The sequence below is a fragment of the Mugil cephalus genome, chromosome 7 (genome assembly GCF_022458985.1).
Source record: "Mugil cephalus isolate CIBA_MC_2020 chromosome 7, CIBA_Mcephalus_1.1, whole genome shotgun sequence".
NCBI classification, from domain to species: Eukaryota; Metazoa; Chordata; class Actinopteri; order Mugiliformes; family Mugilidae; genus Mugil; species Mugil cephalus.
The window spans coordinates 18,219,500-18,232,489 of record NC_061776.1 but is presented as its reverse complement, the minus strand read 5'-3'; the positions used below and the strand labels follow the sequence as shown (position 1 = coordinate 18,232,489).

Sequence of the window (12,990 nt, the reverse complement as noted above, 5' to 3'; positions counted from 1 at the left end):
GGGTGATTTCTAGCTATGCACATGTCTAATACATTTTATTTGTATAGCAAAAAAATACAATTTTGAGCTTTAGGAGCTTTAGGGAGTAGTTTTGCAGTGGTTAACTGATTAGCTCACAAGGTTACATGTTTCACTTCAGTACTAAATAAAGGCCACATACTATGTACCAAAAATTCATCTGAAGTTGTAGTTCTCGGGATTTTCATGATATCAAAACCCTGTGTTTGTCATTTCTGCATTGAATCCACCACAAACATTTGTGCTCATCATGCAGCACTCTTCTTTTACATTTGTTAAGATCAATTTTCAACACCATTAGTCACACAAACTGCGCCTGTGACTTCATAATCGTCAAATCTTAACACAAGTGTGTTTTCCCCCCCTCCAATTGTTTCTAGAGATGATGAGTTATATCTGTGTTGGGGCTGAAACATTTGTGATTTATCGCTAATTAAGTTTGAATAATCTGATGATTCCCCGCAGTCATTCATAATCTCCCACAGCCCGTCACTTCATTGAGGAATGAGACAAACATTCTGACATGATGACATTCTGTACAAAATGTTGTGCTGTGACACGGATTGCATCATTTATGAATGGTGAGTTGGGGCACAGAACAGGGTGGAGCCGCTTGAGGGAAAGTGCCCTCTGATTGGTCAATGCGGGCTCAATGGTCTGGTGGCTCGCCCCGATTGGCCGCTTGATTGCGTGGGCGTGGCTTGCTCTCACAGGGTTGTGGCGTTTTACGCTCCGAGGAGTAGAGCTGCGTCTGTCACGACCACAAAGAGGACCCGTCCCAGTAACTGTTGTGTTAAAATTAGGGATGCTCCACGCGGAGGAGGAATAGAATAGAAACATAAACTCGTCGCACTAGATTCCAGCGAATCTGAATCTGATTTTAACCCGGGCATTTTCCTGTCGGCGTGTCTGAATGGAGCAGCGGCAGCAGCAGCGGGGTCTCTGTAGCTTGTTCGCCCCTTCCCAGTCCGCAGGCTGTGGGGCTGGGGTCCCCACCGGGCAGCCCTCCATGCGTTTGTTCATCACCTCCACCACCGGCAGCCCCGTGGAGCTCACTGTCCCCCGCGGAGAGACTTTGGAGGGTCTGAGGACGCGCATCTCACAAAAACTTGGACTGCAAAAACACAGGATCGTCCTCCTGCATAAACACAGGTGAGTTATGTTACACTGCAACCACTTCAGTGTGATCTATATAAAGTATACATGTTATCGAACTGACCTTCTCCTTTTGGGATATAAATTAGGCACCTGACTGCAGGGAAACTGTTGGACCTGGGTGTAACAGATGGCAGCAAGCTGACCCTGGTCCCAGCCATTGAAGCTGGTTTAGTAGTAAGTAAACTATTAAACACCCTGGAGGTACCGGCATTGTAACACATGGGCAATCACACCTGGAGAGAACAGTTTTGTTCTTTTTTTTTCCCTCACAGTGTTCAACCACCAGAGCTGAGAGGACTGCAATGGACGTGTTGGAAAGTTTAACAGAAGTCCAGGTAAGAGTCTTATTTAATATCTGTCTAAGTCTATGCTGTACACAATTACAGTCTTATTGGATATAGGGTTGGGGTGAGGAAAATATCTTCTCCTTGAATAATTCAAACTCTGCCGCTGTGTGTTTGCAGTAGGGTGTACTATACACACTGAGCTAAGACTTGATCAGAAAATAGTTTCCGATTATTTTCTCTGTGAACTGTGAAAAAAACGCTTCGGTTTGTAAGAAAAACTGAAAATGTCCAAATGTGGAAATGCATGGTTTGTTCAAACAATGATTAATCAGCTGCTATGGGGAAAGAGAGGCCCACACATTCTAGTTTTATTGTCCTCAGGGTAGACATGTATACACATGCAAACAACATTATGTCATTCATGAAGGAGGTAAGCACTTCACCTAGTCCAGTACATCCATTACTCTTTGTCTTTATCGGCGCAGCATCTCTTTTTTCCTTTGACTGTGCTGTCAACACCCACATCAGCTCTTCCTCACTTACCTGTGGGTGTCGCCAAGTCTGCCAAGGCTGAAATCTATTGGACCGTTAAAATGAATTCTGTTGTGGTTGTTTCCTATCTGTCACACAGATCAATGACTTCCTGTCGGGGCGTTCGCCTCTGACTATTAACCTTGGAAACGGTGCCCAGATGATGTATGTGCAGCTCCAGCTGTCTGCTCAGGATGTGAAGGAGCTGCAGCAGGAAAGGGACTCGAGGGCTCCGAGCTGCGGCGGGCGTCAGACTGGGCTGCTGAGCCACGCTGCCTCTGCCTCTGCCTCAGCACGACAGTCCAACAGCATCTCGCAGACCTCCTCGCAGGCCCCGGAGTCTACACCTTCAGTCCAGTGCAGCTCTCAGAAACCCAGGACTCCCTTTAACTCCGCAGCTCACATTTCCCACTCATCGGCTGGTCCCCCAGTGAACTGTCACCATCCCTCATCTCTGCCTCATTCCCACTCGGCATCTCCTCTTTCAGCACCTTCTTTGCCATCTGGTTGTCCACCTCCCAGCTCTCCTTTAGAAGCAGCCACACCGGTCTGTTCGTCTGGTCCCACCGGCTCCACCTCAGGACCCCCAAGCCCAACACCAGCATCAACCTTCACAGAGGTGAGACACACAAGCAGAAGCAAAGCACAACAACTAATCGTGGTTTCAACAAAGCTTACTAGCCAGTTAATAGCCAGTTTCATCTCTATGTGTAATATATATATCTTTATATGATTTTTTTTCTTACAGAGCAATATTAATCCTTCATCCACTGCAGAGGTGCGAAAGCCGCCAGGAGCAGTCATAGAGAGTTTAGTCAGTCACTCTCCGGGGGTCTTCTCTGGGACGTTTTCTGGTATGTTTTCAGCTGTGAAGACGACTTTACATCAGTCTGACTGAGATAAATTCATAGATGCTGCAGATGTAAGCCAGACAACTACAGCTTTAACTATTGAGGTTTACTTATGAGCAGATCAGATAGGTTGTCTAGTGCTGCAGCTATAATTATTTTCATTAAGTCCTAATTCTTCTACTTGATCAATAGTTTTTTATGTGACAAAATTGCAAATAAATAAATAAATATATTTAAAATCCATTACAATTTATAATAGTCTAATTATTATTATTCAAAAAATATATGATATATTCTACGTACAATACGACAATGAAAAGCAACTAATTGTAAATGTAAAACCTGGAACCAGGGAAATAATGGCTCTTACCTAACATTCATGTCGTTCGCTTTGTCCTGCGGTCTTCCTCTCAGGGACACTGGCCCCTTGCAGTCAGAGCGGCATCACTCATCCTCGACGTGGCATCGCCATCATCCTGCAGATCCTCAACGACCTCCTCAGCGCCGCCTGCCACCACCAGAGGGCTCCAGCGGCTCCTCCTCTACCTCATTGTTCTGCTTCAGACGTCCTCCCGGTCAACACGCTGCTCACGGCGCAGGAGTCCTGCAAAGTCAGGAGACGACCGCCGGTAATCCAGAGGACAGAGCAGCTCAGTAAAGCTCCAGGTGAGCTCAAGCAAACAGTCAAAACACAAAGCAGTGCACGTGTCATACTGGCACCTCCGCCACAGCTGCTCACATGAATGTTGAGGTTTGAATGAGTCACCAACCTTTCTCGGCTATGCTAAGGCCATGTGTAGTCGCTCATCACTATTTAAAATCTATCAGGAATTTTATGCATTGGCCTACAGTCCAAATTTCACCTTTAATTCCTCAGTTTCTTTCTTTTTACTATGTTTTTATTAGCTTCCTTTTCATTGTGCGTATTTCTATTTTCAGTCATATTTGGACCAAGAAGGCATCCGTATTTCTGTTGATTTTTTTCTGTTTTATTTTGTCTTTTTTTACCTCGGGGCTATTTATCCTGTCTGCAATTGCAGTGTGTAAAATTCACTGAGTCACTGTACGTTTACATTTTTATTTGACATTTTACAAACTGAATATTTAACCAGTTAAAAAAATGAAAAAAAGAAAAGAAAGAAAGAAAAAAAAATCAAACAAAGTCATCTGGACTGTTTTTTCTTGAAGACATTTCACCGCTGATCCAAGTGACTTCTTCAGTGCCAAATGACCGTTGGAGAGTTTAGTTTTTTTATTAGTATCATCTGTTGTTGGCTCCCACCTGAAACTCACATGACTACGGTCTGTAGCCAGACACATTAACACTATCGTAGGAATCTGTTTTGATCTTGTTTTCTTCCTGCCGTTGCAGATGAGTATCAGGTCCATACAGACACAAGTCATGTTAGTTTTAGGTGGGTACCACCCACAGATGGTCCTCATAAAAACAAAAATGTCATTTAAAACCTGAAGAAACTAGGACATCTAGCCTTAACATCTTTAAGAAAGTCCTTTGTTTTTTGTTTTTTTGGACTGCTTTTTGAACTTCATTTCCTTTGCGTACACACTTACCATCTTTTGGCCTGATTAAGTAGACTGAAAGTAGTTTGAAGAGCCTTCTTTTCCTCTTCCAAGAGATTCAGTGGTGGTGAACGTAATAATTCATGGCAGAGCACTTGATAGCATCGCATCTATCGTGTTTGTTCTTTTCTCTCTCACAGGTGACGACGGTCACCAGCCACATACGTCCACTGAGGAAAATCAGACTCTTCAAAATAAGCTGGAGCGCCTCCAGTTTTTGTTGCATCAGAGGCGTCTTCGCAGGCGGACTCGCACAAACTCCCCACAAACCTCCCACCCGTACCAGCATCGCCACCACCGGCCCTAGCTGAATGGAAAAGATCCTCTCACTGTGACAGACAACAGAGCTGACCTCTGAACTTCCGCTGCAGGTGAAACACCTGTGGAGCGCTTTGTTGGTATTTTCAACACTGTGGGCATTTCATGAAAGCGTAAAAGATCCGTGTAGTCTGATTCCTGTATCTGTCTCTGTACTGAGCATGATATGTAACCTGAACCTGTCCTTCAGGGACGCCTCCATTCAGTGTGTAGCATAATGTCACAAAAACATCTACTGTATATGTTCATGTTAGATGTCTGTGTTTCGTCAAAGAACTCTTTGTGTCTGTTTCTTTGTGTATTCCAATGCCTTATATTCCTTGAATGTAAACTGTGTTTTTTGTGTGTTTTTTCGTCCAAAATATTTTAATTATGCAACGATTAAAACATAAACCCAACAAAGGAAACGTTTGCAAAGAATAAAGGGGAAAAACTTTACATATGGAATAAGTAATGTTGCCTTTCTCTGTTGAAGTGACGGATTTTAGTCATACGTAGCTATCGTCTGTACAGCTTCATTCATGTCCTGACTTTTATGGACAAAGCCACAAAAAAAATCCTGCCTGAAAATTAACACAACGAACAAGGACACATACTCGGCCTCTAAAGGCTGCATTGTTTAGTTCATTTATGCCTGTTCAGAAGTTTTCCAGCTCTGCCTGAACCAGCACAACATCCTGTTTAGATTTTAAATGAATGGTTTGTTGCTTTCAATTTTTATTTCACATTTTAGTTGTTTATTCTTTGTCTTTTTTCAATTAAGTTTGGATTTTAGAGTTTGGGTGATACCGTCTTAGTTCAATGAAACATGTCTAAACTAACACAGAGGTTTTCAGTTCAACCTTCGCAACATTCTGTTACTTGTGTTTTTGTTTAAATTCCTAACATTGACAAACGGTTCCCCATTACAAAATTTCTAAACCCAGGAAGCAGTTTGAAGAGCAGTGATGTGCAGCCAACCTAAGCAACTTACGCTTCCTTCAAGACAGCAGCTGAACGTTTCGTGTTTTTTTTTTCTAAGACCAATGAATGTGCCTGTGTTTTCAGAGTCAGATAATCAAATCAAATCAGCACTTTGTTCTGAAATTCTGAAGCGTCCACCAGCCGGTGTAGCCTCACTTAAAAATAAGACCCCTTCGTTCAGAACGTAGGGAAAGTTCAAACCTCTTTAAGTGCGTTTTCTTTTGTTGATTTTACACATTTTACACTCAGGTGACTTGCTGGATAATCTGTACCTTGCTAAACTTTGTAGGGTACAGATCACAAATCCTGTTTCAATCACAAAAGGACACGTTCAACTGGAAACTATAAAGATACCATAGCATCATAGTGACTGGGTGAATGAAACATAAAAAACAACGTCTCTCTTCACTAACAGTATTTTTGTCCCATTCCCCAGTGGATGCAAACAAACATGTGGAGGCCTGCTCCTCTTTTATCATCGGCTATCGAACTATTAAGATGAATCTTACAGCTGCACCATGATGCTATTTTAAGCGGCGCTCTGCTGATTGGGATGATCAAGTGTGCAGTTGTTGTGAGCAGCTGCAGCAGCAGTCTGCCAGAACGCCTGATATCTAACAGCAAACACAGCTGAAGGATTTTGGCTTCTCGTAGCCGAATCCCAAAGAACGCCTGAGCTGCAGATCCAATGCTGGAGATGACAATGTAATGTGATTGAGACATGATAAATGTATTTTATACATTTCTCTTGGCATCTGTTTCCCTTTTGAGAGGGTACACTGAGCAAAAATGTACCTTCGTATTCACCATACAGATACAAGCGTCGTTAGTTTTCTTGAATTTTCAGCAGGAAAGCAAAGATTCATATTCTGTAAAATGATGATCTGTTCTTTTCACTGTGTGTAACAGTGTTAAAGGAACATGGTTGGGCTTTGGGCCTCCTACACAGATGCTCCTTCCCCTTGCCTTACCTCCCACACGGTACTCAGAAACGCTTCATTGCTCACAAGCGTATGTACACACACTCAGCTACATCTACCACACGGCCAAAAAGGAAATTGGCCAAACCTCAGGATCCACGCATTTGATCACTATATTGACTGACAAACTTGAAGCTTTCAAAATAAACACAGCGGGCGTTTGATCAGTTTGGAAGACAGTGAACAATGCAAAACCACAGGTTATAGTTGTCCTTTTCATCCTAAAATAGGAGGCGTGGCTGGAAATTTGGTGAATGAGGGACTAAAACCGCTTCAAAGCTATTGTTTTTTCACTGTTATCTAATGAGCGGCCATCTTTTCAGCACGCAGTGCGCATTTTGGTGCGGATATTGTAATTATCCCCACTTTTTTCATTCAGAACTTCTGAATGGTGTACACATTTGAACACAAGAGTCCAAAAGCCCACCATTTTATTCCGTTTATCTCTACAAAGAATATATACGTAGGCCACAAACAGGGTAAACATTGGAGGCACATGAGCCGGCTCACATTTAACTGCCTCCACAGAAGTGTAGCTGTAACTATATAAAGAAACATAGGTGCAAATAGACAGAATCTATATGAACTACTTACTGGTGTAACCACACGGTCTAAAACAAAGGATTTGAACAGATCAGTCCTCACTGACTTTCCCCCGACCACATGGTCTGAGACAAAGGGATTTCAACAAAACCCTGATATAACCTCCCCCTCCATCCACAGGTTTGTGTCTCCAGCCAGTCCTGATGTCATAGAAATCAAGATTATTATTTTAATTAAAGGACAATTTGTACCCTCACTTAGACATTATCAATACGCCCTCATTCAGAACTTAAGGCAACCTCAAAACTCTTTGGTTAGATTCTTTACTTCACTTTATTTCTTATGAAGAGGTATCTAACATGTGTCTGTTCGATGCTAAGCCTCCAGTGTGTGCTGGTTACCATTCCTGCTTCAGCAAGAGAAAAATGAAACAAGTGAAATGAGAAATGAGTTATAAAATTTTTACATAGGTGGATGTTTAAAACAGGAAACATCTTGGATCCTCTTTTCACATTCACAATGGTTTTGAGGGAACGTATGTGGGTTGAAGGAGTGGGCGTAATTGATTAATATTATGAATATTTTGTTAAATGAAATAACAATCGTTAGGTTTCTATGAATATCCTAAAGCCTAAAACATAAAACAAGCCCATTTCCCTCCAAAACAGACCATGCAGTTGCGGTCCTCGGCGGTAGGTGGCGGTGTGTTCTGTCCGTGTAACTTCCTGAGGCAGCAGTAGAAGAAGAAGCGGGTGAAAAGCAGAGCTCTCCGTCTCCTCTCTCTCATTCGACCCGAGTCTCCGCGCATCAGCCATTTGGTATCTCCGAGGATAAAGGTAATCCCCATTTTATGTTTCATTGTTACACTTTTATTCGCGTTTTATCATGTCTAAGATGTGTGCATCCAATTGCAAGATTAAGAAAAATGCTTTATCCGTCTAATATTTTATATTTAATGTATTTAATGAAAAATCGCGCTCTTCCAACGACATCCTGATAAATGTGATATCGATATTTAACTAATTTTAAGCAGCCCGAGACTCTGATAAAAATGTTTTATGGTTTTTTGTGGGCAAATTAAGCTAAAGTTGTTTATTGACCTAATTTAAATGTGGAGTAAGGAGCCATTATGTAATGAAAAAAAAAACGGGCCGTGTAGCAGCGTTTCGCGGAAACCGCGAAGAGTCGGCGAATGAAACAACAAAAGTGAGGAGCACGAGCTCGCTGCTACAAAATGGCGCCGGAAGAAAAAAGCTAATCCGCTAATGAAGCGATACCACGTTTGCGGGCCTGAGGCCTTCTCCGCCGAACACCGTCACCGACCACAAATCACACAATACTGCACCAATACATGCCCAGGGTAACATTTAACATTGCGAGGAACATTTAAGTTAATTTTCTTCAACATTATTGCAAGGTTATCGGGATATTTTCGTTCAACTGATCCGGTGACCTACTTTCGCGCAGCATGTGTTACGACGTGTTGTGCGTGGTTTATTTCACCTTATGTAGGTCATTTTACGTCCGTGTGCTTGTACTCATTTCTGGATTATTTATCTTATTATTTTTCCCGCTAGCTAAAATGTCGGACGAAGGAAAACTGTTCATTGGCGGTCTGAGCTACGAGACCAACGAGGACTCTCTGGCTGCGGCCTTCGGAAAATACGGAACCATCGAAAAAGGTAAATCCTCCTCCAAGCCCTCCCCTCCACTTCTGCACGCTACTGATTGCACCATTTAAAGTATTTTCGAGTGTTATCGTGTAGAAAATACAAGGGGTTAAATTGTGTTTTTTCCCTCCAACAGTGGACGTGATCAGAGACAAAGAGACTGGGAGGTCTCGTGGTTTCGGCTTCGTCAAATACGACAATGCAGAAGACGCCAAGGACGCACTGGACGCCATGAACGGAAAGGTAAAGAATACTGAATCACGTTTATTCCTTTTAACAAGATAATTAAATTGCATATTTAGTTATTTAATTTAACATTTAAAATTAATAATTTTTTACAAATATTAACAATTTTGCTTCCTTTGCGGTGCAGACTCTGGATGGCCGGGCTATTCGCGTGGATGAAGCAGGGAAGGGAGGACGTTCCAGAGGAGGATTCAGCTCAGGAGCACCTCGCGGAGGAAGATACAGCGGATCTAGAGGCAGAGGTGGGCGTGGTGGTGGTTACTCGAGAGGTGAGAGTTGCCAACCTGTAAACATGCTTGCGTGTGTTTACAGTTGCTTCTTCACATTGCCAGTGAACTTGTATTGCGCTTCCAGGTGGATACAACGGCGACAGGAGTTATGGTGACAGGAGCTACGGCGACAGGAGCTTCGGAGGCGGAGACAGGAGCTTTGGTGGTGGCGGATACAGGAGTGGAGGATATTCCTCAGGCGGTTACAGAGAAAACAGGTAAGCACAACGTGGTTTCACGTCTGTGACCCGGAAGGCAGAATAATAAGGAAAGGTCAAGCACTTGACTAATATTGTTTGTCCAATTACAGGGGTCAGGGTGGATATGGTGACCGCTCTGGATCCTACCGTGATGGATATGACAGCTATGGTAAGCATGAATGATATGCATTTGCACAGTGTGTCTAGGTTTATGTTGGGGCTGTTTTTGTTTCTTTGAATCTCAAATGACACCAAGTGTAATCAAGACACAAGAAATGGTGCTGTAGCGTTAAAATGGAAATACTCAGTGTTGCATCCCACTTGTATCGTCATCATACTAGACTTATAAACTCACCCATCACACTAGGCATCCTCAAACCTAAAATTTAGGACGTTTCACAGCCCCAACATATGAACCATGTAACAAGTATGCCCCGTCATTTTTTTTTTTTTGTACCTGAGCCCAAGCTGATGCCTCTTTGTAAACGGTTGCCAAATTTTGCTAGCCCATGCCCTGTTCTGACAGAGGCTGGCAAACGAATTAAACCTCATAAGAAAATGCAGAATGTCACCTGTTCTAATGTTGCTCATATGTCAGCTGATGGAGTCCCTAATGCAAGAACCAAGGGAGGGTATTAGACTGTCTGGTGGGTTGAGGGGATGTTGTGAAACTCCAGTGTTGGAACTTGCAGTGTCTTTACCTGTGTGCCCACTTCTTATCCTCAGCTACACACGAGTAAACATCTCCCTGATTCAAGATCATCACTTGGCTGGCTGTATTTCAAAGATGCGCTCCTCAAGAAAAATGTCCACGTGTTATTGCTGACCTTAGTTTTGTAGTTCTGTTGTAGTAGCTCAGCATCTTAAAAACAATGTAGCCATGAGTTTTGGCCATTCCTTATCAAACCATGTTACAAATAACAGTTCAAGAATCTCACCTTGCTTAATTGGGCATCTTTATTCCTCAAGATTCTTTATTCCTCAAAAAGATCGTTTAACTAAAAGGCATCCGTGTAATCTAATCAGTACTGTGAAGTCCCAAATTGGGGATCAAGCAATGGCTCTCCACATGGCTTTTCGTTGAACAGCCACTACCACCGCTGTAGACTTTTTGTCCAGCACTATAAAGTGTTTCCTGATTTGATTCCTTATTTAGTTTAGTTTTTTTATATAAAGAAATATCTGATGGGGCTTGTTTGTGTTTTTTTTGTTTTCTTATTTCCCCTCTCAGTCTTTGTGACTGTCCTACCTCCTGCCAGATTTAAACTGAGTGAGGAAAGATCATTTTGCTCTTAAACAGACTTTTTTGGGGGATTTTATGCTAAATACTTTTACTATTAAAGAGAAAAAAACCTTAGTTTAGCTGAGGCTCCTGTGTGTTCAATTTCCCAAAAGAGTGAATTCCTTTCAGACTGGTGAACTACACATCCGAAGTGGCCGGCTGTTCATGAAGTTGCAAATTGCAGCATGCTACAGTCTGTCCAAGGTATCTTCTGTGCTCTGCTCAACATCTGCATTTTAAATGTGCTGTAAAATGGACTAATCTTGTTAAAAGTGATCGAGAAAATGTAACTTCGTTTCCCCAAAGTAATATCTCAACCGGGAACAGTTTTGTACTTTATGTTCTTTGTATGATCAACGTTTTTTTTCTTTGTCAGTTCGGCTTCATGGAGCCTATTAAACAGACTGTGGAAAATAATCTTGATTCTTTTGCCTTTCAAAACAACGCATGGGGGAGTTAAGTTGAGAGCCACAGGCTCATGTTAATGTAACGCTGCTGCGTGAGATCCAAGTCACCTGCTCAAAGCACTGAAATTACACATGGATGTCTCTGGAGGGCAATTGTAAATTGGCAGTTCAAGTTCTCTCGATTTTTAAAAAAATGAAAAAGTCCAAAAAAAAACAAGCTGGCTGCCTGTTCTCATGAGATCCCAAGACCAAAGCCAAAACTTGAACTGAAACCATCCATTGGGCGAATTTGGACAGCCTAGTGTATTGAGATCAAACCCCTAGTGAGGGATTTGAACAAGCCCCAAAAGTGGCACAGGGAAATGCTGGGAACCCATCAGCTGGTGTCTGGTCATGTTAATGCTTCATTACGTTCAAGAGGTCAGCTACTTCAAAATCCTACAAGTCCTTGGAGAGTGAAGTGTTGCGCCTACCAACAAGTGCTCATCAGAGATGAAAGCTGCTCTCTTGCCTAGGTCAAATGTGGAGAAAGTAGGCCAGTGCACGTGAGGTAAAAATCTCCTTTTGCTTTGCTCACATCCTTCAAACTCAGTTCTCATTGTTTCCATGAATACCTTGAAGTTAGTCGCTGTGTTTAGTCCTCTTCAGAGTCCGCCTACAGACATGCCATGGCCTCTTCCCTGATTCTTTAAAAGTCCATTTGGGGGGAAAGTTTCTATGAAGCTCCTGGATTGTAGTGATCACCCCGAGTCCACCAGAAAGCATTGCTCTCTTAAGTCACGGATAGTGTTGTGCTCAGTCCACTTCTGTTCACTCCAGTAGTCCTCAAATTTGCTCCAGTAATGACCCACAGCACTTCCAATTGATGTGTAGGATGTCTAGACTGCATTTAATTTTTTTTCTTTGTACCCTTAAGTGGTGAGTTTTGGACTCATTAATACTGTTGCATGCTGTTGACTGTGTGTTGAGACAAACATGAGTTGCCGAGCTCAATCCTTCTCTTCTTTTTTTAGAGTGAACTGACATGACAGAGTGAGGCTTCACTGGATCTCCTCGGAGCTGAAGTGGTCGGCTTCAGGTGGCGTCGACCAGCGCAGGCACTGCATCAGGTAAATCTTCGTGGCGCTGAACTGAAGCCGTGTACCTCATGGTTTTTGTGTCGCTCTCTGGCTGACTGGTGGTTTTCTGTTTCAGGTCTTTCCTGCAGCAGTAAAGCCGTGTCTACATGAAGGAACCTGCCAGCTAAAAGTTGAAGGCCCTTTATGAAAGTTATTCAAATATTAACTGCGGCGGTTGAAGTCCAGTTGACTAATGACAAATCTGCAAAACCCTTAAGATGTTGTCGATTAACTTCTAAATGTGGAGTGAGCCAATCTAACACTCGTATCACAGAGTCTATATGAAGAAACGTGATTGACTTCAGGGATGACTTACCATGTTTATGTAATGTTATGTAGTAATGACTTTTTTTTTTTTGAATTTTGAAAATAAATTGTGGAAAAAGTTTCTTGAATTTTGTTTTTTTCTTCTCCATATTCACAAGCTGTTAATATTCAAAGTCACATGATTGAACTGATAAACTTTCAAATAGCATTGAGAAGTACAGTAGGTTGCAGTTTAACATTTGTAAATGCTGGCCAGTAAAATGAGACCTTCCACTTCAGGTTCTTATCGTGCTGAAAACTT

The 12,990-nt window shown here is 42.4% G+C and overlaps 2 protein-coding genes across 5 annotated transcripts; both read left to right on the top strand.

Moving 5' to 3' along the window:
* The first annotated feature begins 706 nt into the window (after positions 1-706).
* On the top strand, positions 707-5,182 carry LOC125010362 (midnolin-like). Its single transcript, XM_047588936.1, has 7 exons — positions 707-1,170; positions 1,263-1,350; positions 1,449-1,511; positions 2,095-2,613; positions 2,743-2,848; positions 3,260-3,511; positions 4,567-5,182. Exons 1-7 carry the CDS (start codon positions 932-934, stop codon positions 4,731-4,733), a joined length of 1,434 nt encoding a protein of 477 aa, XP_047444892.1. The 5' UTR covers positions 707-931; the 3' UTR covers positions 4,734-5,182.
* Positions 5,183-7,912: 2,730 nt separating this feature from the next.
* cirbpa (cold inducible RNA binding protein a) lies at positions 7,913-12,810 on the top strand. Of its 4 annotated transcripts, XR_007113188.1 has the most exons (8): positions 7,913-8,066; positions 8,808-8,912; positions 9,037-9,143; positions 9,274-9,415; positions 9,501-9,633; positions 9,726-9,784; positions 12,318-12,413; positions 12,499-12,810. XR_007113188.1 is itself a non-coding variant. In XM_047590721.1 (7 exons), exons 2-7 carry the CDS (start codon positions 8,813-8,815, stop codon positions 10,353-10,355), a joined length of 528 nt encoding a protein of 175 aa, XP_047446677.1. In that variant the 5' UTR covers positions 7,913-8,066; positions 8,808-8,812; the 3' UTR covers positions 10,356-11,314. The 4 variants fall into 4 exon arrangements, 3 of the variants coding, with proteins under 3 accessions (XP_047446677.1, XP_047446676.1, XP_047446675.1); XM_047590721.1 differs by lacking the exons at positions 12,318-12,413; positions 12,499-12,810 and adding an exon at positions 10,342-11,314 and having other exon boundaries at positions 9,274-9,388; XM_047590720.1 differs by lacking the exons at positions 12,318-12,413; positions 12,499-12,810 and adding an exon at positions 11,027-11,314.
* The last annotated feature ends 180 nt before the right edge of the window (positions 12,811-12,990 follow it).